General features: G+C 36.2%; 1 protein-coding gene across 9 annotated transcripts in view; it reads right to left on the bottom strand.

Annotated features, from left to right (window-relative positions):
- Positions 1-436: 436 nt before the first annotated feature.
- Positions 437-24,052, bottom strand: part of IFTAP (intraflagellar transport associated protein) — a 60,987-nt gene continuing 37,371 nt past the window's right edge. For all 9 annotated transcript variants that reach the window (XM_003910021.5, XM_003910023.5, XM_003910022.5 and 6 more), the window contains 3 exons: positions 21,587-21,653; positions 9,340-9,479; positions 437-690 (listed from right to left, as the gene is read on the bottom strand). In XM_003910021.5, coding sequence (XP_003910070.1) covers positions 526-690; positions 9,340-9,479; positions 21,587-21,653 — 372 coding nt within the window. In that variant the 3' untranslated portion in view covers positions 437-525. The remainder of the gene's footprint in view (positions 691-9,339; positions 9,480-21,586; positions 21,654-24,052) is intronic.

The following is a 24,052-nucleotide window of genomic DNA, read 5'->3' as shown; positions in this document are numbered from 1 at the left end:
TTTTTCAGTAAAGCCTTTCCCAATCAATTCCAGAAGCCAAATCTCTCAACAACACTCACATTGATAGCACTATCTCTGGACCTAGCTAGGACCCAGACCTACTTCATATTAGCAATTTTTCTCTAATGTGCTACAATGTGTTTTCATGTGCAATTGTCCTTGACTCTCAAGGAAGTAGGATCATGTTTCTGACCTTTGGTACAGCACCTCACATCACCTAGTGCAATGCTTTCATCAAAATGGATCCCTCCATAGATGCTGCTTCCTGTTCCCATTTCCCACTCCCATCTCCTCCAACCAGCCACAAGATGCAGCAACAACATGGCAAGAGAGAATTCTGTAAGGGCTGCAATCTCCTTGGCCTTATTGCTCTATATCCCTAATAATAGGTAACTCTGATAAATGAGTGCACATATGTAAATTTCCACAAAGGGAATTATAGTAGGTTTATCTTTTATTCTAATGTTGCTTGAATAAGAACAAAATTAAAATAAGCACACACGCACAAAAAAATGCCTCTGTGAATCAGTCACAGGGTTCCTCTAAGTCTGGGCTGGTGTCCTTTCTCTTCTGCTTGCATAACTCTTTGATGGTCTCTATCTCTGCAGGACTAAACTTGGAGGTTAGTGTCACATTGTCATAGTCAAATTCTTCATCAAGTGAGAAGGGTTGAACTTCATCTCCAAGTATCTATAAAAGGTAACAAAGGAGGAAAAAACATACACAATCATTGTAAATGAAGATAAAATTGAGAAAATTAACTCCCTAGTAATATTTAATTAAACCTTTTTTCAGACTTCAGCACTCTCAGCTGATTAAGCTGTTTTTAAGTAAAGGAATAAATTCAATTATTCAGTTTGACCTAATTTAAGCCTCTTAATATGCCCCATTTATACCATGCTGTATCGGAATGAATATCATTAACTAATGCTGCCCAAGGCAAGAATCAGAAAGTCTCCCTTGCATACACTCATTATACATTTTACCACTTGTAGTGTTAGGACTAGAGAAGCATACAGAAAAACCAACAGTTATATTAAAATGTGAGAAAAATATACACTAAGATTTTTTATCAACCTTAAATAGATTTTCACCATTTGCCAAAAAAGATCTGTATTAATAAAACATAATTTTTTAAAGATAAAAGTACACTACATTGAATATACTTCTTCAGATAATACCTATAAATCTTGGCTAATAACAGTAAAACTTGAAACATAGTTTAAATTTAAAAGTCCAGGATCTCTTTTTTCCTGCCAAGAATTTAAAAATATCAGTTTATCTATAAGTAAAGTGTTACAAAGAAATGTAATAATTTTGAATCTATTCATAATTTGTGAGTTTTAAAGACTTCCTAAAGGAAGGCAGATAAAAAATCTTATTTTCCAACAAACCAAGAGTATGCCTTAAATCTCTTGTATCACACCCTAAAAAGCCTCTCCAAAAACAAATGGTGTGTGATACAATGAAATCATCCAGTGCTTCTATGTAGCTCTACAATATGTATAGTGATGCTGAAATAATTGAAAACTATGGTTTATGCAAGAATGAAAAAATGTCCCAAAGCTATAATCAGCTTTAAATATTCTTACATGGAAGATGATCTCATTGAGTGGCTTATGCAATGTTGGTAAAAATGTAGCATGTAGCTCAGAAACTATCTGCTGTTACTAAAGGTGAAAGAAAAAATAATAAGTAGTTATCTCCTACCTGTTCTCCAAGTTATGTTTTGAAGTTAGGTGTGCAGTGCTAATAGCAAACGCTCAGCCATTTATCATCCTTTCTTAGTAAAATCAGCAGGAGAACAACTTCTGGAGATGTGCTCATTTCCTCTTTATTAGAAAGGACCTTAGTGCTTTTCTGACAAAACTGCCACTGAGTTTCCATGGTGAGTTTCCACCATGTGCCAGCCCTGATACTAGGAACCACATGGCATCAGCAGTGATATTCAAACAACCCTACCGGTAGTCACTGTTACCCCTACTTTATAAAGCTCTGAAAGGTTAAGTAACTTGCCCAAAATACAGAGTTAGTAAAGGAGAGAAGCAATATTTGAATCCAGGGTAATCTGCTTCAAATAAAGCCTCACCTGCTCAACAGAAACATCAACAAGAATCAACCTTGAAGTTTTCACTAAGCCAAGTCATAGCTCTTTGGAGAGAAGACCTTTTCTAAATAAGATGATCAATTCTCACAGCCTACCATTAGAAAACTATACTCAAGGCTACGTGTAATACCAGGACTAGCTTTTAAAACCCAGCTGTATACAAAAAGCAAATCAGCCCGCAAGGCTGATGTTGATCACTTTCTGAGATCAAATGTATCATCAACACAGCCAAAGTGACAGTGGGACAGTCTTGCTTAGATGGCTCAAATGCAGAAACACACACACACAATGACACAAGATGTTCATTTCCTGAATGTTAAGTGTTCTTGCTGTCTCCAGCTCTACTCAGCAGTAAGTACTGAGGCCTGCAGGCTTGGTTGGCCACAACCCCTTCTGGAGCTGATTCTAGCTGATCCTGGCAAAGCATAAGGAGGAAAACCTGTTTCCACCAATATATTCAGTCTGATGGGAATTTTGCTGCCTTTTCATGCCTGGGTAAAGGCCTTTCATCACATGTCTATTAAGCTTCAAGCTGCCTATACCTGCATATGTCCCCTATACTAGGTCTTTAAATTCTACCTTGAAACCTCTAAAACTTGCCTACACCTTACTAGCCATCCCCACTAGATGCAGTCACTTTGTCTTCACCCACTTCTCACTTAGGGGTTAGGAATACAATTTCAAATTAGACAAATCCCTTTGCCATGTTAAAATCTCAGTGACACCATACCATGCCCCCAACTCCCTCTACAGAACACAAATAACCTCAATTCCCACCTCCCTCCCCTTACCTCTTCACTCAATAAACATTTATTATATAGCAGATTCTGAGAACATAAAGTGATTATAGCAAAATCTATGTCTACAAGGTTTCATAACTTCAAGGAGAAGACAGAAGTGTAGGAATGATTTCAGTATCACGTGCTGTGCTCTCCAATACAGGAATGCAAAAAAGGGAAACAGAAGCACAGAGAGGAAAGTGCAGAAGCTTCATTTACTCTTCTATTTTTCTTTTTTCTTTTTTCTTTTTTTTTTGAGACAGAGATTCCCTCTGTCACCCAGGCTGGAGTGCAGTAGTGCAATCTCAGCTCACTGCAACCTCCGGCCCCCAGGTTCAAGCAATTCTCCTGCCTCAGCCTCCTGAGTTACTGGGACAACTGGCGCATATCACCAGGCCTGGCTAATTTTTGTATTTTTAGTAGACACAGGGTTTCACCATGTTGGCCAGGTTGGTTTCAAACTCCTGGCCTCAAGTAATCCACCCACTGCAGCCTCCCGCAGTGCTGGGATTACAGGCATGAGCACCGCACCTGGCCTCTTACTCTTGATTGAGTTTTGCCACTCTCCAGAAAATCTTACTAGCCTCCCCACACATCACTTCACTTATTATCTACCTCATCCTAGCAACCCAGCTAAAGTAAGTCCTGTATTTCAGACTTACTTCTAAACTTTGATCAGGGTTCCCACGGCCGAGTTAGTTCTAGATACGGCCCAATCCATTGCCTTCTTAAGATTCTCCCTTCCCTGAGGTCTCAAACTACCCTGTGGCTAAAATATCCAAACTTATGGGACTAGACATGTAGAAATGTATTCTTAAATGGAAATATCTTATTTTCCTTTAAGTTTTAATACATTTACATTCTTCTCTGTTATGGATGATGATTTTCTTCATCAGTCACTTGGTACTAACCATAACAATAACACGAAATAAAGTTTTCAGCAAGTCAGTAAAGATAATGTCAACACAAAGATTATTCATTTATAATATCCTTCAATGTATAAAAATATACTTAAAATATAAATTTCTTCACTAAGAAATGAAGGGTTATTAACAGCAGCTATTGTTAGATTTTCTAGGCGATCAGTTAGATACTGAGATATTAAAGCAAGAAATAAAGAATAGTAATAATGTCACATTTGCAATGCCAAAACATGACATTCAGGACACTCTAAACCATTTTGGGGATATACTGTAATGTGGCCAGTACATCCCTGAGTCGAAATGTCAGAGGAATAGCCTCCTGCAATCATTCAGATATTTTACATTCTTTCTACAAACTCTACATTCCTATTAAATTCTAGTCACTGTGTTAGGTGCTGGGGATACAAAGATGAAGACCTATGTGAAATCACAAACAAATCATTAGAGTAAAATGTGGTAAGAACAGGGTGATAGGAACACAGAAGGAATACCTGACCCAGACTAAGTTGGAGGGGATTGGGAAGGAATCAGAGAAGGCTTCTTGGAATAGGTGATATCTAAGCCGACTCTTAAAGGGTAAACATTAGTTTACAAGTTGACAGAGAAGAGCTTTGCTGACAGGGGGAGTTTCCGTGAGCAGTCCATGGAAATAAGATGCAGAATTTCGCATTTGTGAGTCTGAAAGTAGGTCAACATTGTCAGAGCACAAAGTGTAAGTTGGAGAGTGGCAAGAGACAAATATGGTGCCAAATCATCCTAGAGATGATGAAAAGTCACTGAAGAATTTTTTGAAGGCAGGGAAGACACTTGGTCATCTATGCATTTCAGATAAATTCCTTCATCCATTTAATTTTTATTAAGCACCTACAATGAGACAGGTGCTGGAGTAAAAAAAAATAAAAATAAAAATAATTGCCCTGCCCTGTTGGAAATTGTATGAGACAGATCACTATGAAGGTTAAACAGAAGGTAGATTTGAGCGGGATAAGCCTGGAGCCAGAAGAGTACTCAAGAACCTGCTAGAGCAGTTCAATAAGACATCATGAGAACAGGGGACTGGTAGCAGAGACTTGAAAAATCCATAGAAAGTGAAATTGGCAGCACTCAGTAAGTGACTGAATATGGAAATGTAAGAAAAGGAAGAATGCAGAAAGGGAAGCAGGTAAAGCACAGTTTAATTTGAATGTACCTGAAGGAATCTAGATGAATTGAATATACAAACTTGAAACTGAAAAAAAAAAAAAAAAAAAAAGGTCTGAAGCTAGAGATGTCAATTTGAAGATGAAGATGGATTCAAGTATGTAGGCTGTGAGGAACTGTATGTTAAGCACCGAACCCTAAGGCACACCAACTCATAAGTGATGGATGGAGAGAAAACCCAAAGGAGTCAGGGAAAACACAATTTGAGAAATACGTAAAGAATCACAGAAGAAAAGTGAAGTGAGAACCAATGAAGCAAGAGTGCCAGAGGAAGGTCAATAGTGTCAAACATGGTAGAGAGATCCATTAAAAGGAAGACTGGAAAGTGTCCCCTGGATTTGGCAATCATAAAGCAATTGGTGCCTTCATTCTGAAAACATCCAGGCAGGTGACTGGAGCCAAGGATATTTTACAGTATACTGAAGAGTCTAATAGCTTTTCAATTCTGGATTAAAAGAGAGACAAAAGAACAGACAGTAGCCAAAGAGGGGTCCAAGATGAAGGGAAGCTTGTTTTCCTTGTTTTGTTTAATTTTGTTAAGGATAGGAAAGACTTAAACCTGTTTACAGGTTGATGTGAATGAACAAATAGAAAAGAGAGAATGACCCCAACCATGTTATTACTGTATACCAGAAAATCACTCCCATTTAGTGGTGAGGTTTGTTTATTTATTTGTTCATTTAATAAATGTTTACTGTATGTCTACTATATGCATGGCACTGAGCTTGGCACTAGTTCTGACTTTGCATGTTAATTACATAAGCTTATGATGACATGCATGAGTGAATTTAGTCTTCCAAGACCGGAGACACATAAGTGATTCAAAGTGAGCCTAGGTAGGTGCACACTGCAATTCACAAGATATCACTGTGATCTTCTAAATGACAGCTTTGTTTGTTTGTTTGTTTGTTTTCTTGAGATGGAGTCTCGCTCTGTCGCCCAGGCTGCAGTGCAGTGGCGCGATTTCGGCTCACTGCAAGGTCCGCCTCCCGGGTTCACGCCATTCTCCTGCCTCAGCCTCCCGAGTAGCTGGGACTACAGGCGCCCACCACCACGCCTGACTGATTTTTTTGTATTTTTTTTAGTAGAGACGGGGTTTCACTGTGTTAGCCAGGATGGGACAGCTTTTCAAATACAGAAAGGTTGCATTTCTATGTATATATTTCAGTTATAGGCTGTTGTGGCATACTTTGGAAATTCTCTTCTTTCCAATTCAGTTCGTGTTAGGGTTCAAAGCCAAGGTTTTTAGATTACAAACTGAAATTATGATTTACTTCAGTGAAGACTTTGTGCAATGGAACACCAAGTCCCCTGCTGCCAAACAAAAAACAACTATGAATTAAGTTATTAACTTGTTATTTTTGCCTAAGGAGCTGAAAGAAATATGTGGATTTCAGGTGTCTAATTTCAAATCTAATTGAAACCTTTTTGTAGCCTCTCAGGGAATAAAATTTGTGGAGTATTGGAAAACTTTCAGTCCCCTTAAAATTGCTCATGTGACTTATTCTAATAGAGGCACTGTTGATGGAGAGATTGTTTTCATTCATAGTACCACATAGGCAAATTAAAGAAAATGAAACCAATGCTTAAATCAATAATGGCAGCATTTAGCTGTAGGCTACCATACAAAGTAATATGGTAAATAAACTGTCTTTATAGGAGAAAATTTTTAGAGTACCATTATGAATTGGACAAACAGGAGAGCTCCTATTAAAATACCACACAAGTTTCTTCTATGACCTCTTCTACAGTTTTCAGGGGGAGGGGGTGGGTATCACAATTTTTTATCCTCCTAATAACAACTCTATTTGTTCTGTAGAGCAGCTTCAAACTTCCAAAGTTCATCAAAATGGAGTAACTAAGGCAAGATAATTCTATACATAATTATGCATGTGGTAAAACTAGGGAAAAAATCTGAACCAAAAAAATGTTAAATGTTTGAAGTGATGGATATGCTAATTACCCTGATTTGATCATACACATATATATGTACTAAAATATCACACTATACCCCATAAATATATACAATTATTATATGTTAATTTAAAAATAAAAAAACTAAATTAGGTAAAACATTGAGTTGGTCCAATTCATATCAGAAAGTTGATGGATTCTTAATAGGCGATTAAGAGAAAGTTAGGAAGGACATCCAGAATATATTTTCAGCTTTTCAGATTGAAATCACAGAAAGAAACTATCATCTCTAATCCCAAAATGGCCTTTCAGTAAGCCCTTCAGGACCCATTTGCTATAAACTAATGATTACATTCTTTTACTAGCTCTGGGTGCTTTAAAATAAGATGAATGTTATCAAACCAAAGCAGAGTTGGTACAGTACAGGTTGAGTATCTCTTATCCAAAATGCTTGGGATGAAGTATTTTGGGTTTCAGATTTTAGAATATTTGCAGAACATATACCAGTTGAGCATCCCTAATCCCAAAATCTGAAATCCAAAATGCTCCAATGAGCATTGCCTTTGAGCATCAGGTCAGCACTCAAAAAGTTTCAAATTTTGGAGCATTTTGGATTTTCCCATTTGGAATGTTCAACCTATACTGTGATTCTAGATGGCTGTGAAAAGTTACTCTAAAAAATAGGAATTAGAAATAAAAATTCCCAACCAAGATATTACTTCAGATATTCAAAAAACAGCAAAAGTTATTCATCTGTGGCTTGTATCATTTTGATTCCAACATTTTTAAATGTCCACATTTCTGGTAAGAAATTTATATTCCTCTTAAACACACCATCATATATGGGGTGTCAACTTGAATTATACTGCTATTTGATAGATTCTGTTTTCATTCATAGTACCACATAGGCAAATTAAAGAAAATAGAAGTAATGCTTAATCATTCAGTTTTTTTAACCCATTAACTAAAATCACTTTGTAACAATTTCTATAATGGTACTAGATTATATATATTCTCTAATTGTACTGAAATAAAATTGTATTTCTATAAAAGTACTAGGTGCCATGTCTACTGGCTGGTCCAATAACTTGTATGGCCACAAGTGAAGTCAACAGCATGAACAAATCTTAAAAAAAAAAAAAAACTTATTCCTTCTAGAAATAGCCTTATAATTTTAGCTTTTTACAACTCAGAGAGAGCAATCTATAATTCAAAAAGCATATTGAAAAGTGACTGTCCCTAACAGTTTAGCCGGTAATCAATTTGGGAGTTTATTATAAGCCTGCATGCATCCTGGATATACTTTCATGATGTCAGTGAACAAAAGTACTTATTAGAAAGTGGTAATTTAAAAGTGAAATGTGTGGATTATTTCTGACTGAATGGCTAATTCTATAACAGAATATCTTCTAGTAACAAGACTAGTACCTCCTGATTAAATAATCCAAAAAGACCCTAAGGATTTTATTAGAAAGCAATAATAAAGAGCCCTTAACTTCTTGTGCCTGATCCTGATTTTGTGTTCCAGTAAGGAGGGTGAGAAAGGTCACTACCAGTGCTAGCAACAGCCTCTATTGATGCAAGTTTATTAAGCATATGTAGAAGAGCTGCAAAATGATAGCAAAAGATGACTTTCAAGTTGCACATTTGCGAAAGATATGCCATAGATTCCATTTTCATAGCTAGGTGACATTTCTCAGCCTCCCCTGTGGCTAGTAGGAACATGTGACTAAGTGGTCACCAATGGAATGTGAGCAGAAGAAATTAAGGACCTTGAGTCCTAAGCCTTGGGGAAACATGCTGTCCCCATGCTCCTCTATTCTGCCCTCCAGGTATGATGATGACCTGACCTGGAATACGCAGGTGAGGATGATGTCCTAAAATATAATGGACATCCAGAAAGAAGGAACCTGGGTCCCTAATGACCCCCTAAAAAGGAGCCACCTGCTCATTTTAAGGGCTCTATATAGGCTGTTAAATAAGAGAAATAAAGATCTATCTCTTTTCAGCCATTGAATTATTATTGGGATTCTCTGTTACAGAAGCCTGGCCTTACCTTAACTAATTCAAAAGTTTATAGAACCTTATCCATAATAATAAAAACGGCCTGTTCAGACTAAAAAGGGCAAGAAAACTGTCCATCCTTTCTATGTGTAGTCCTAGGGTAGCACAGATCTGTAGCACAGCATACATTGTAAAACAAAAATGGTTTCCACGTAAAAACATAATTGTGCTATGTGTTTAAAAAGAAATGTATGCATTTGAGATAGATGGCTGTGAGAGGGACCAATTAAGCAACTTGAATTTTATATTTTCCCAAATCTTAGACAAATACAAAAGTATACAGCATTTCTTTGAAGGGATGAATTACAAAATCAAGGCAGTGTAGAGAATGACTGAATTCCCTGTAGAGTACCTCTTCCGTCTGTTTGTCCATTCTTTTCACAGCGGGCTTTGGCTTCACCTCACAGGTAGGAGGCTGGGCCACAGAAGGGATACAGGGAGGAATGCTGGTGCTTGCAGCCTGCTCCACTTCTCCTGGAAGTAGCAGCAAATCTGTTGGATACAAAATATTTCAATTGAGCCTTTCACCAAGTTCACAATTTACCTAGATCATTTAAATGCCCAGAAGTCAAAGAAAATGAAGCAAATATGCTCATGTAAAATAGGTCCATTTCACAATGCCTGTTCCCCTTTGGGAACTGGACTCAAGGGTTTGCCCTTTCCTCATAATAGAAGCCATTAGTGCATTTACTTTTATTTTATCGTTACAAACTTAAGAGTCCCCCAAAAATGTCTGGAGGAGTACTGTTTTTGGAGTAACCTGACTGTCCCTTTTACTCTCAACTCAATTTCTACTTTTATAGGAAAATAAGGTGGTAAGATGTTACTTTTGCTTCATTTTCCCATATTTTCTTGAAGGGATAAACAGAAAGAAAATGGAGTGCTGATTTCATCCTGTAACAATATGGCAATATTTCAAAAATATATATTAAAAAACAGTAATGCCAGAAGGAAAATACTTTAACTTTCAGCAGAAAAATGAAATACTCTGTCATATTCAGAATGCATGGTCTAATTTTCAACACTTGCAAAGAACAACAGCAATGTGTTTCCTGCTTGTTAAGCACAATCTCAAGAATTCAATAACCAATCTTGGAGTTCTGATTGACCTATTATAAGCGGATATGTCTCCTGATTTTTGCATGTGTGACAGTACATGGATGCATCACAGACAACTGATGATCTTCCACAGCTTTCTTCAAGGAGGACAAAAAAACAAATAGAAGCACAACAGGTTTCCTCCTCAGTCTGTTTTCATAGGACCAGAAGGGCTTGCTAGAACTAGCCAATAACTTGGAGGCAACTCTGGATGATGCTGCCCACTTCTCAAGGATGATCCTAATTAAGGCACTAATTAAGTTCTCAATGGAAGTGATTAATTAATAACAGGCATGACTTGACTGCTGCAAATGGCAGCATGCATAGGGAGATAATTGAGCAGGTATTGCTGTTCAAAAACTGAAACTTATTTGAAATGAATCCCTCAACACTATAGATATCCCCTTCACACACAAAAAAATATAATTACAAAATTCTTATGACTCCAGCAACAGAGAAAACAGACAGCCTGGAAATAGAATTGTGGAGGGGAAATGACAAAGAAGGTAATTCTGCTATGGCTAATTATTGAAATTTTAGACTATGATTTCATTAATTAGCAGAAATAAAAACAATAATAATAGCCAACACTTACATACTCATCATTTTGTATGCTTTAGCTCTGCTAATACTCCCAAAGCTCTATTATTTCCTGTTCTACAAGCAATGAGCTCTAAGCACTGACAGTAGCCTCACTCAAGATCCCACAGCTAAAAAGGGCAGAGCTGGGCAGTCTATCTACAGAGCCCATGCTCTTATCCTACAATGCCACATTACGAACTTCTTTTAAACAAGCATTTTCATTACATATTTTATTTTACTGGATCAAATTAAACACTCAAACTCAGAACCAAGAAATGTCATTACTATAACACATTAGCATGGTTAGGCAACATTAAGTACATTTCCCAAACATTTCATACCCAGAGAAACAACATTTTAAAATTCAATGAGGTTGGTGGGAAGACTGGTTTTCTAATGCACCTATTTATGAGTTCAAAGCCAAATCCTCACTGAGCATCCTCGTGTAATAGCCCAGGACTGCTACAAATCTGGTGAGGGACCCACCAACAAGGAAAGCAACAAGAGAAAGGCTTGGGCCTCTCAACATGAAAACCATTATCTACCTGACCACTGGCTGACAGAGCAAACATCAGTTCAAATGTGAAATCAAAATCAATTCTGCTTTCAGGGCTATTTAAAATCATTGTTCTGGCTGACAGTATTGTGCAGCGAGGAGGATAACTGCAGTTTCTTTACTGAAACTTCACTTCTCTAACCTATTTGCCAAGAAAGTAGGATTTTCAACAAAAATGGTTTCTTTCATAATAATTCTACTGCCATGGGAACAATTCTTTCAAAATGACAAGACTCAGTATTCTCCATGTCTTAAATTCTTGTCATTTGTTTCTTCAGAGTAAAAGCGAAATGCACCAATGCATATCTATTAGTGCCTAACACAGCACCTCATACATAGCGAATTCTCAACAAATACTTGGAGATAGAAAATGAATTGTGTACACCTCAACTTTTAAACTGAACAGCAAGTATCAAGAGTCTGCCTGCCAATAAGATGTTGTGGATGATGTAAAATGAGTATAGCCCTTACCCTCAAAAACTAAACATTACAGGAATAAGACTTTCATATATAAAATCAATCAAAGAATAATCAAGAAAAAATTGAATGGCTCTAACTCTAAAGATGACAGATTTATAAAAGGGCAAAAACAATATGAATGAGAAGAGCTTGGCAAGGCATATGTTATAAAGAAAACTACTGCAATCATTTAGCCATTTTACAATCGTGGGTGGGTTATATATATACTCACATTCTCTCAGGAGAAAAAAATACTGTATTCACTCATGGTAGGAAATGAAATTTCTGAAGTTCTCTGTATAACCTTCTAAAACAGAAATGCTTTAAGAGACTTAATCTGATCATATTAGTTGTTTCTAAAACAACCAAAGGCTTTGTTTTCACTTTAATGAAATGCCACCATCTTGGCATTATAGAGTCAGGGACACTTTCAAAAATGAATCTTGAGGTTGGACGGCAAGACTGGTTGAAGTATTTTAATCTCTTCTTTCTCAACCATATGTTTAGAAATTCTACTATTTAAAAAGTAGCTATTCATGCCATTTGTCTCTGTATTTTGTCAATGATCAGAAAGTCAAAAACTATGGCCATGTAATCTAATACAGTGTTACAAAGTGAGCAATCTACTTGACATCTGAAATTTTATATACAATAATATTTAATCTGCCTGGCATATTTATAAAATTAGCCAGTGTGTTCATTTGTTACCACATAAAACGGCCAAAATTTCCTGAAAGTTTGGGCATCCTAATACAAAAAGGATATAGATAAAAAATACTTTAGCCATCCAGGCCACTTCTAAATAGAGCTTCCAGCTATGATAGTCTCGTTCAGTAGTTCTTATTCTTAAAAATGATTGAAGATCCCAAAGAGCTTTTGTTTATATGGGTTATGTCTATCAACACTCACCATATTAGAAATTAAAACTGACAAGTGTTCTAATATTTGTATATTAGAATCATTACAAATAATCAAGTTATATATTAAAATAAGTATTTTTATTAAAAGTCTATTTTCTAGAAACAGAAAATATTGAGAAGAGAAGCATTATTTTACATTTTTTCAAATCTGTTATAATATCTGGCTGAACAGAAGAAAGTTGGATTCCCTATTTGTTTCTGCATTCAATTTTTGAAATATGCTGTTTTTTAGTTGAAGTAAAGAAAATCCAGACTCACACAGATAGGCAGTTGGAAAGGGGAGGAGTATTTTAATAGTCTTTTTATATAGTTGTGGATATTTTTCTTTGATACTACACCACCATCTGAAAAATGATAAAGTTTTTCAAAAGTTATTTTCAATGAGCATTCTGAAAACATGTCAGTGAACTTTTTGTACTGCTACATTAAAATCCATTGGTCTATCTTGCACACTGAATGGATCTTTCTCCTATGTATAATTTTGTAAACATTATTAATTGGTCATTTGGAAAATACTGGTTCACTGTGTTATGTAGATCTTCCAAATTTTGACATATTTCATTATACAGTATAAAAATCACATTAGTTAATATCACCAATTTTGCCAGAGAAGCCTTTAAATATTGAGAAGCTGTCAAGCTCACAGTACTAGATACAAGTTCTCTAAAAATCTAATTTTCACTTGATGCATTGCCAATTTTATCATTGGCAACGAATACCATTAGTTATTAGCCTTGAAGAGACAGGTTCATTTTATTCATTTTTGAGAAATATAGTTTGTCAGTCATTCTTTCAAATAAAAATGGTGATTCATGAAAGAGAAAAATAAAGTAGTTCAGCACACCACTCAATCACTCAAGTGTTTTTCCACAACCACTGTATTTCAGTATGTAACAGAAGTGCCATATGAACACTTACTATTTTGGCACAAAAATCATTAAAAAGAGGTATACTTAAGAATCAAGATTTAATAAAATTAATAATTTTTACATCAAGAAATTTTCAATGAAAACTGGCATTTGTTTTTTATTATAAATTTATGACAGTGAAGATGACAACTGCTAGTATAACTTGGTGCCACAAACTTGATTCAGACTAAGGTGCCAGCATCTTCACCCATCATTGCTTTTCCAACTTCAATGCAAACATCAACACATGACCTGCCAACCTCAGGGTTCCTGAGGGATTCCCAGACCACACCCTCAGGAGTCTGCTGGTCTAGCTAATGTCAGTCCAACCCTCCCACTATCAACAACTAGAAAAGCTAGATAAATTACAAAAATCAACTATTTAAAGGCATTGGAGAAGGATGAGGAACCAAGATTTCAGCCACAGTTCTTAAATATTTGTTGAATAAGAGTCCCTAGTCATTCGGGGGTAGCCTAAAGCTGCTTAAAGTTGCAAATTAAGAAATACCTCTTTTTTTAAAAAAAAAAAAGAAAAGAAAAAGAAAAAAAAGAGGTAACCCATGTCATCACTTGTATGCACTTGCTCATTAATGGCAATTAATCCCTTTAATGGACTAAAAATGACTGGACGTTGCTATGGTTAGGATATGGTTTGTTTGGCCTTAGCAAGTCTCATGTTGAAATTTGATCCCCAATGTTGGAGGGTAGGGACTGGAGGGAGGTGCTTGGTTTGAGAGTAGATCCCTCAGGAATGGCTTGGTGCCATTCTCTCCTGAGTGAGTGAGTTTTCGCTGAGTTCTCACTCTTAGTTCCCAAGAGAACTGACTGTTGAAAAGAGCCTGGCACCTCTTTCCCTCTCTCTCAGTTCCTCTCTCGTCATGCAGTTTCTGCACATGTGACTACCCTTTGGCTTCCCCAGAAGCACATGCTGGCTCCATGCTTCTTGCACAGCCTGAAGAACCACGAGCCAAATAAATCTCTTTTCTTTACCCAGCCTCAGGTATTCTTTTACAGCAACATAAATGGACTAAGGCAGAAGTACAGTGCTGGAGACCTGAAAATAAAAATCAAACAAGGCTGCCAACCTTTGGACAGGAATCAGTGCCCATTCTCAAGCAATACAATCAGTCACAGCATAAGTACACCCACTGGCCAAGAGATGTGTGTAAGACAGCATGAATCTCAGAAGTAGATTAAAAAAAAAAAAAAAGTCTCTTGAGCTACTTGGGCTGGGCCCACTGAAGAAGCATAAAAATAAAGATGAACAGAAAATCTTCCTATTCTAATGGTCTCAGCACAATAACTAATAACTGATCCAAACAATAATCGTGCTGGGTAAAAGTTGGGCCAGTTTGTCTGAGGCCTGACAGTCACCAGGTTAACTACCTTATCTCAAATTCAAAAAAGGAAGAATAGGTTAACTTGATATCAAATAAACACAGTGCACAAAACTCTGTGGCAGACGCTAACCTCAGAAAATTGCTTAATATCATTGCTTAACAGAACTGGCTCCACTGAAAAACCGTCTCCAATCTTTCCACCTGGGCTGCCAAAAGATAAAACAAATATCAGAAAAGAATCATGCTCCTAAATCTTGGAGAATATTTATGAGAGTGAATGGGGTGAACAAATAAAGTCAGTGGTAGAAAAACAATATGCAAACCACTTCCTTGTTGCCCCAGACAAATCTGTTGCTTAAACAATAACAACAGAATCTAATCAGTAAACCTCCCAGCTGCCAAAATTATACAAGCAACTTGACTATTTAAAATGTCACATTTCCCATCTGATATAAATATTTGCCTTCTGCTCACATTCCTGAAGTGTAATACAAATTAGGCCCAAAATAAAATTCACCTTGGCACAAACTATTTAATTTCTTTTTCCTTTAAATGACCCAGATTGTGCATTATGAAAATTGTAAAGCCCTGGTGGCCTTTTCAGTAATTAGAATAAATTGCTGAAGCCTAGTTTGATTTTCAGCATAGGCTTCGCACATCATTCTATGTGTGGGAAGGTCTTGACTAGTTCATTCAAGTCTTGGTTCAGCCTCAGTAATCTTTTATACACAAATATAAGAAGGCTTGTTATCTGATTTCTGGAAAAATCATACTAGTAAGATGTTTTTATCAATATTTTAAAATAAATCTGTTAATTGAAAAATGTAACTTGAAAAAAATATTTAAAGAAAGCAATGTGAAAATACTGGAGAAGGTAAAAAGGCTAATTTAAAAGATTGACGGGCTGGGCACAGGGGCTCACGCCTGTAATCCTAGCACTCGGGGAGGCTGAGGTAGGTGGATTGCCTGAGACCGGCCTGGGCAACACAGTGAAATCTTGTCCCTACTAAAATACAAAAAAATTAGCCAGGTGTGGCAGCATGCACCTGTAATCCCAGCTACTTGGGAGGCTGAGGCAGGAGAATTGCTTGAACCTGAGAGGCAGAGGTTGCAGTGAGCTCAGATCCTGCCATTGCACTCCAGCCTGGGTGACAGAGTAAGACTCCATCTCAAAAAACAAAGATTGACATAAGAAAAATCAGATCTGTTGGCTATGTTGGTTTATGTCAATATACAGACTTCTCATATTGGCAAGAAGTGAAAAATTTAAACCATTCACAAAAGCACCCAAAACATGTACTTTTGTGCCCTCTTATGAAATTTATTTTATATTGCATATGTATTACATGCAGACTAGAACCATTTGTCTCCACGTGTTATCCTCAAATTAATTATATTAACATATATTTTACATATAATATAGATTATATATGTTTTATATGTTTATATATGTTAACATAATATATTAGCACATTATATAATTATTATATTTTATTATTATGTATTATTATATTATTATATATAATATAGGAATTCAGGAATTGAACTCAGCTCTGCACCAAGCAGACCTAATAGACATCTACAGAACTCTCCACCTCAAATCAACAGAATATACATTCTTCTCAGCACCACATCGCACTTATTCCAAAACTGACCACATAGTTGGAAGTAAAGCACTCCTCAGCAAATGTAAAAGAACAGAAATTATAACAAACTTCTCTCAGACCACAGTGCAATCAAACTAGAACTCAGGACTAAGAAACTCAATCAAAACCGCTCAACTACATGGAAACTGAACAACTTGCTCCTGAATGACTACTGGGTACATAACGAAATGAAAGCAGAAATAAAGATGTTCTTTGAAACCAGTGAGAACAAAGATACAACATACCAGAATCTCTGGGACACATTGAAAGCAGTGCGTAGAGGGAAATTTATAGCACTAAATGCCCACAAGAGAAAGCAGGAAAGATCTAAAATTGACACCCTGACATCACAATTAAAAGAACTAGAGAAGCAAGAGCAAACACATTCAAAAGCTAGCAGAAGGCAAGAAATAATTAAGATCAAGCAGAACTGAAGGAGAGAGAGACACAAAACACCCTCCAAAAAACCAATGAATCCAGGAGCTGGTTTTTTGAAAAGATCAACAAAATTGATAGACCGCTAGCAAGACTAATAAAGAAGAAAAGAGAGAAGAATCAAACAGATGCAATAAAAAATGAAAAAGGGGATATCATCACTGACCCCACAGAAATACAAACTACCATCAGAGAATGCTATAAACACCTCTATGCAAATAAATTAGAAAACCTAGAAAATAGATAATTTCCTGGACACTTACACTCTCCCAAGACTAAACCAGGAAGAAGTTGAATCCCTGAATAGACCAATAGCAGGCTCTGAAATTGAGGCAATAATTAATAGCCTACCAACCAAAAAAAGTCCAGGACCAGACAGATTCACAGCCGAATTCTACCAGAGGAACAAGGAGGAGTTGGTACCATTCCTTCTCAAACTATTCCAATCAATAGAAAAAGAGGGAATCCTCCCTAACTCATTTTACGAGGCCAACATCATCCTCATACCAAAGCCTGGCAGAGATACAACAAAAAAAGAGAATTTTAGACCAATATACCTGATGAACATCGATGCAAAAATCCTCAATAAAATACTGGCAAACCGAATCCAGCAGCACATCAAAAAGCTTATCCACCATGATCAAGTGGGCTTCATCCCTGGGATGCAAGGCTGGTTCAACATATGCAAATCAATAAACGTAATCCAGCATATAAACAGAACCAAAGACAAAAACCACATGATTATCTCAATAGATGCAGAAAAGGCCTTTGACAAAATTCAACAGCCCTTCATGCTAAAAACTCTCAATAAATTCGGTATTGATGGGATGTATCTCAAAATAATAAGATCTGTTTATGACAAACCCACAGCCAATATCATACTGAATAGGCAAAAACTGGAAGCACGCCCATTGACAACTGGCACAAGACAGGGATGCCCTCTCTCACCACTCCTATTCAACATAGTGTTGGAAGTTCTGGCCAGGGCAATCAGGCAAGAGAAAGAAATAAAGGGTATTCAATCAGGAAAAGAGGAGGTCAAATTGTCCCTGTTTTGCAGATGACATGATTGTATATTCAGAAAACCCCATCGTCTCAGCCCAAAATCTTCTTAAGCTGATAAGAAACTTCAGCAAAGTTTCAGGATACAAAATCAATGTGCAAAAATCACAAGCATTCTTATTCACCAATAACAGACAAACAGAGAGCCAAATCATGAGTGAACTCCCATTCACCATTGTTTCAAATAGAATAAAATACCTAGGAATCCAACTTACAAGGGATGTGAAGGACCTCTTCAAGGAGAACTACAAACCACTGCTCAGTGAAATAAAAGAGAACACAAACAAATGGAAGAAGAATCCGTGCTCATGGATAGGAAGAATCAGTATCGTGAAAATGGCCATACTGCCCAAGGTAATTTATAGATTCAATGCCATCCCCATTAAGCTACCAATGACTTTCTTCACAGAATTGGAAAAAACTACTTTAAAGTTCATATAGAACGAAAAACAGCCCACATTGCCAGGACAATCCTAAGCCAGAAGAACAAAGCTGGAGGCGTCACGTTACCTGACTTCAAACTATACTACAAGGCTACAGTAACCAAAGCAGCATGGTACTGGTACCAAAACAGAGATACAGACCAATAGAACAGAACAGAGCTTTCAGAAATAGTGCCACACATCTACAAACTTCTGATGTTTGACAAACCTGACAAAAACAAGAAATGGGGAAAGGATTCCCTATTTAATAAATGGTGCTGGGAAAACTGGCTAGCCATATGTAGAAAGCTGAAACTGGATCCCTTCCTTACACTTTATACAAAAATTAATTCAAGATGGATTAGACTTAAATGTTAGACCTAAAACCATAAAAACCCTAGAAGAAAACCTACACAATACCATTCAGGACATAGGCATGGGCAAGGACTTCATGACTAAAACACCAAAAGCAATGGCAACAAAAGCCAAAATAGACAAATGAGGTCTAATTAAACTAAAGAGCTTCTGCACAGCAAAAGAAACTACCATCAGAGTGCTATAGAATGGGAGAAAATTTTTACAATTTATCCATCTGACAAAGGGCTAATATCCAGAAACTACAAAGAACTTAAACAAATTTACAAGAAAAAAACAAACAACCCTATCAAAAAGTGGGTGAAGGATATGAACAGACACTTCTCAAAAGAAGACATTTATGCAGCCAACAGACACATGTGGTGATTCCTCAGGGATCTAGAACTACAAATACCGTTTGACCCAACCATCCCATTACTGAGTATATACCCAAAGGATTATAAATCATGCTGCTATAAAGACACATGCACACGTATGTTTACTGCGGCACTATTCACAACAGCAAAGACTTGGAACCAACCCAAATGTCCATCAATGATAGACTGGATTAAGAAAATGTGGCACATATACACCATGGAATACTATGCAGCCATAAAAAAGGATGAGTTCATGTTCTTTGTAGGGACGTGGATGAAGCCAGAAACCATCATTCTGAGCAAACTATCACAAGGACAGAAAACCAAACACCACATGTTCTCACTCATAGGTGAGAATTAAACAATGAGCTCACTTGGACACAGGAAGGGGAACATCACACACAGGGTCCTATTGTGGAGGGGGGGAGGGGGGAGGGATAGCATTAGGAGATATACCTAATGTAAATGACGAGTTAATGGGTGCAGCACACCAACATGGCACATGTATACATATGTAACAAACCTGTATGTTGTGCACATGTACCCTAGAACTTAAAGAATAATAAATAATAATATTATTTATTATTATGCATTATTATATATTAGTATATATTATTATATGCAACATATTAATATATCAAAATTAATATTAATATATTGATATTGATGTTGATTAATATTAATAGTGTATTAATATCAATATTAATTAATATCAATATATCAATATTGTGTATTATATTATATATTATATTATAATAATATTAATATTATTATATTAATTATATATACACTAGTATATATAGTATATAGATACACCAGTATATATATAATTATATTAATTAATATTATTATATTATAATATAAAATGTTAATTATATTAATAATATAGAATATTAACTGGCAATCTGGGGTGTTGGTTAAAATGCAGATCACCAGATGCCATCAAAGACCTTCTGAATTAGATTCTCTATTGGGAGGGAGATCCAGAAATCTGCATTTTTAACAAGGTTCCCTCTCCCAAATCACCCAAAACCCAAAACAGTGTGCTTCCTCTACAAATGTAGCTTCCTGACAAGTCCTTAGCTCTCCCTTCTAATCCAACTGGAGTCCCTATGCTGCTCTTATAGAAATTCAGAGCCACTCAGCGTATTAAAGTTAGAGAACCTCTCCCTAGAGGATGTGATCCCTCTAGACCTCTGATTTCACTTAAACCAAGTAAGTAATTAAAGAATCTGCAACATCTACTGGTTAATAGTGTGCTTGAGAAGCAATCCCTTCACGGAGTAGTGTGATGTTTGAAAACAATAAAAATATTCATTGCTTCCAGTTACCAAAGCCTCTCAAATTCAAGCAGCTGAAGAAGCTAGAGTAGAGGTTTATACAACCAACGTATAGATAGTCACCATCCCCAAACCAACTTTACCCAGTCACTTTAACTTCTGTCTGATTATAAATAAGCCATCCTTCCAACACTAATGACCATAAATCATGTTTATGACTACCTAAAGACAGTAAACAATAGTTAAACATCGACAACCAAACCTCCATGGAAACTGCTCCTTCCGTAAAATTAGGCATTGACTTTGATATATTCTTGCATATTAAATCAGGAATGAGTGTTTTAAAAAAAAAAACCTCCTGATTTTGAACATATTTCAAACGTCCTTTGAGAAACAAAGAATATCTATGCCTATCCAGAAATGTTAACTAGAAAGAAAAAAGTTTTCCTCTAAATAAACATCAACAGACTAGCATGAAGTCTTTTTCAATCCAGCCCATGTGGAAAAATGCCTCAGAAGAAACATTTACAATATATCTTTAGTATTAAGAGTTTAATTTACATAATAAATATTTTTAAAAGCAAAAAAATGGATTTTCTTTTATTTTCTTTCGACTAGCTCACTGAAGCATGTGTATATTTTCTGTCTAGGCTTTGCATGTTATTCTACATGTGGGACGGTCTTGACATTAGTTCACTCAAGTCCACTGAAACTTGGTTCAACCTCAGTAACCTTTAATACCAGGCAAAACAGCCTTATTTTTGTGACCAATTCTGATATTTTTATGATTTTTATGATCAATAGGTATTTCATGCGTCCCTCAAAAATAATCTGTTTACAAGACTGTACTTCTAAGAAATAAAGAGTTGACTTACAATGGCTCCACTTGAGACAATTACCTAAGAATCAATCCTGTGATGAATTGTTAGCGGGAGGGCACACCTTTATTTCATTTAAGACCAAAGGTTTCACAATCTTCAAAAAGCTTTGACCTTTCAGCTGAAATTTTTGTTATTGAAAAAAATAGCTCACAACTTTAGTTTTTCCTGTCTTAGGAGAGGTGGAGGTAAGAATTGCCAAAAACAGGAAAGCTGTCTAAAGCCTTATTTGTAGTTTCTAGAAAGAGGTCAGGTAGTATAGAAAGGAAATAGAAAGCATACCCTCACTCATTTGGGGTTTAATCTCTTCATCCATGTCCAAATCTTCTAAATCTAGGAAATTGTTTACCTAGAAAAAAAAGAATTAACATCATTTTTAAGCAGAATAGACCTAAAGAAAAACTGCAATGAAAAGTCAATGAATCCACTTCCACAACACCTAACTGAGCAGCTGAATCCACTTTTCTCATTAACTCTTGAGTCCCAGCTCAAGGCTTTTGTGTTCACTGTGCTTTCCCAAGAGACATCTGAAAGAAGTAGTAAATTTGAAAGCTGACCTGGATTTTGGCAGGCCAAAATGGCACCATAGTCAGACCTCTGCATTGAAAGGGAAAAAAGTAGTCTGAGACTTTTTAAAAAGGGACTTTGTTCCAGATTCTATCCCAGAATATATACCACCACCATGACAATCAAAAACAGTGTTTCTGGGTTTTGTTTTCATTTTATTGCTTTTGCCTCTCAAGCAAATGGTGGTGATGGCTCTGGCTACTGTCATAACAGCAGGCTTTCTTACAGCACTCTGAAGAGCCAGAGAGAAGAAACTAAAGAAAACAGGAGAGAAAAGTTCACGCAAAACAAAATCACAAGAGAGGTGAGCAGGGCAAAAACTCAAGTGTTTTCTCTTTCGAGCAAATAAAACTGAAAATTACTTCAAAGGCAAAAAGCAGGGCAAATGACCTTTACAGACACAATAGCAGCATTTCAATGAAAAACTATTCCACATGGAATACTGCTTTCCACTGCAAGCTGACAATGAGACATTTTAGATTAACAAAATGGTAAGATTTAGACAGGAACTAATTCATCTCAAGTGAATATATCAAAGAGTGTAAATAACAAAATGATCTCACCACTGGCACGAATGAGACCGAGTAAAGGAATAAGGTGGCAATGCCTTTTATGCTCATGACCTAAACATGTGCATAACAAAATACCATAAAATTACAAATTTACATTTCATAATTGTAATTCAAAAGACAGGCTGGGTCTTTTTTCCCTCAGCTCTACCTGTGAGACCAGAGCTATTACATAGGAATTTTAAATGGTACTTCCATTGCTTTTAAGTACATACCTGCAGTTATTATCTGGCATCCAAGAGAAGGCAAAAATTTATCTTCCATATAATGGTTTCACTACTAAATTTTGAAATTTTCTCATATTATATTGTTATTTACTTAGTGGTGTGTGCTAAGGGTGCTATACCAAAGCACCCCTTTCATTTATTAAGCTCTAAGGAAAAAAGATCCAGAACCCAGCTGACCAAGAATAGTTTAAGATATTCAAACACCAATGAATAAAAATAAAACAAAAAAAAAAACTTGCAAGGACAAAATCTGCTGAATTCTCCAACTTTGTATAAGGGACAGTAAATGAGTCCTGTGTTTTTAGTTTGTTTGTTATGTTTTTGGTTTTTGCCAAGAAAATTGAATCATGCCTTATCTTCACCTTTTCTGCCCAATTCGGATCACCTTGAAAAGAACTGCCAACTTTTTGGCCTTCATCCATCACTATCTGAAAAAATACTTTTTGTCCTTCATCTGTCACATATTGATGGAAAAATGAAACAACCGAAAATAAAGAAGCTGATCTTGTAGCCCTTCAGATGACAAAACTCCCCTTCCTATTTTTGTTAATTAGCTAAGCATAACAGACCAAATTCAGTAAGCCATAGCAGAGGTCAGGGAATAGGTTTCAGGAGCTCTGATTCTACTTCTGTCCTATAGACTCATCCACAGTGTAACCTACAATAGACTACTTAACCTCAGTCTTCTCATGAGTAAAACAGGAATACTTCCCACTCCTATCCCATCCCAATGAACCTCTGATGAACAAATCAGAGAATTCTAACACAACATTTTCAAGTTATTAGAAAACAATGTCATTCAACCATTTTTTTTCTCACATGCTGGTTAAAGACTCTCTATATAATATAATCCCAATGGTCAGTCATTGCCAGTAAAGAGTGAAAAAAGTTCATATCCCACAATTATCTTTCTGGAAGCAAGTTCTGGAAATAAAGAATTATAAGCATCTGCTGTATAAAAACATATTTCTAGCACAGAGATTTTTGTTCCCTTGTAAAAAAAAAAAAAAAAAAGAACACAATATACAATTCTGTCTACAATATTGCAAGGAAGCCATGACGAAGCAGATATTAGAAACTTAAATGGCTTAAAAAGCAGAACAGTTTCCACTATAATTCCTTGATAATTAAAAACTATAGCTGAGGAGAATGTGAAGAGTCTATAAAGTCTTCAAGATTAGAAAAAGAGTATCTAACATTTATTGACCAAATCTTAGAGAAAAACAAAATAATCGATTCCACCTTGAGTTTGAAAGAGATGAATCTAGGAGAGGTGAAAGAAAGCCCCATTTTACACAGGTAATTATAGAAAGGAACTCCTTTGTCTCAACTAGAAGAAGATAAGCTAAAAGAAATAATTTCAATAATTTATAGATGGCAGATCC

The sequence above is a fragment of the Papio anubis genome, chromosome 12 (assembly GCF_008728515.1).
Source record: "Papio anubis isolate 15944 chromosome 12, Panubis1.0, whole genome shotgun sequence".
In the NCBI taxonomy this organism is placed as follows: domain Eukaryota; kingdom Metazoa; phylum Chordata; class Mammalia; order Primates; family Cercopithecidae; genus Papio; species Papio anubis.
This window is presented reverse-complemented; position numbering and strand designations above follow the sequence as displayed.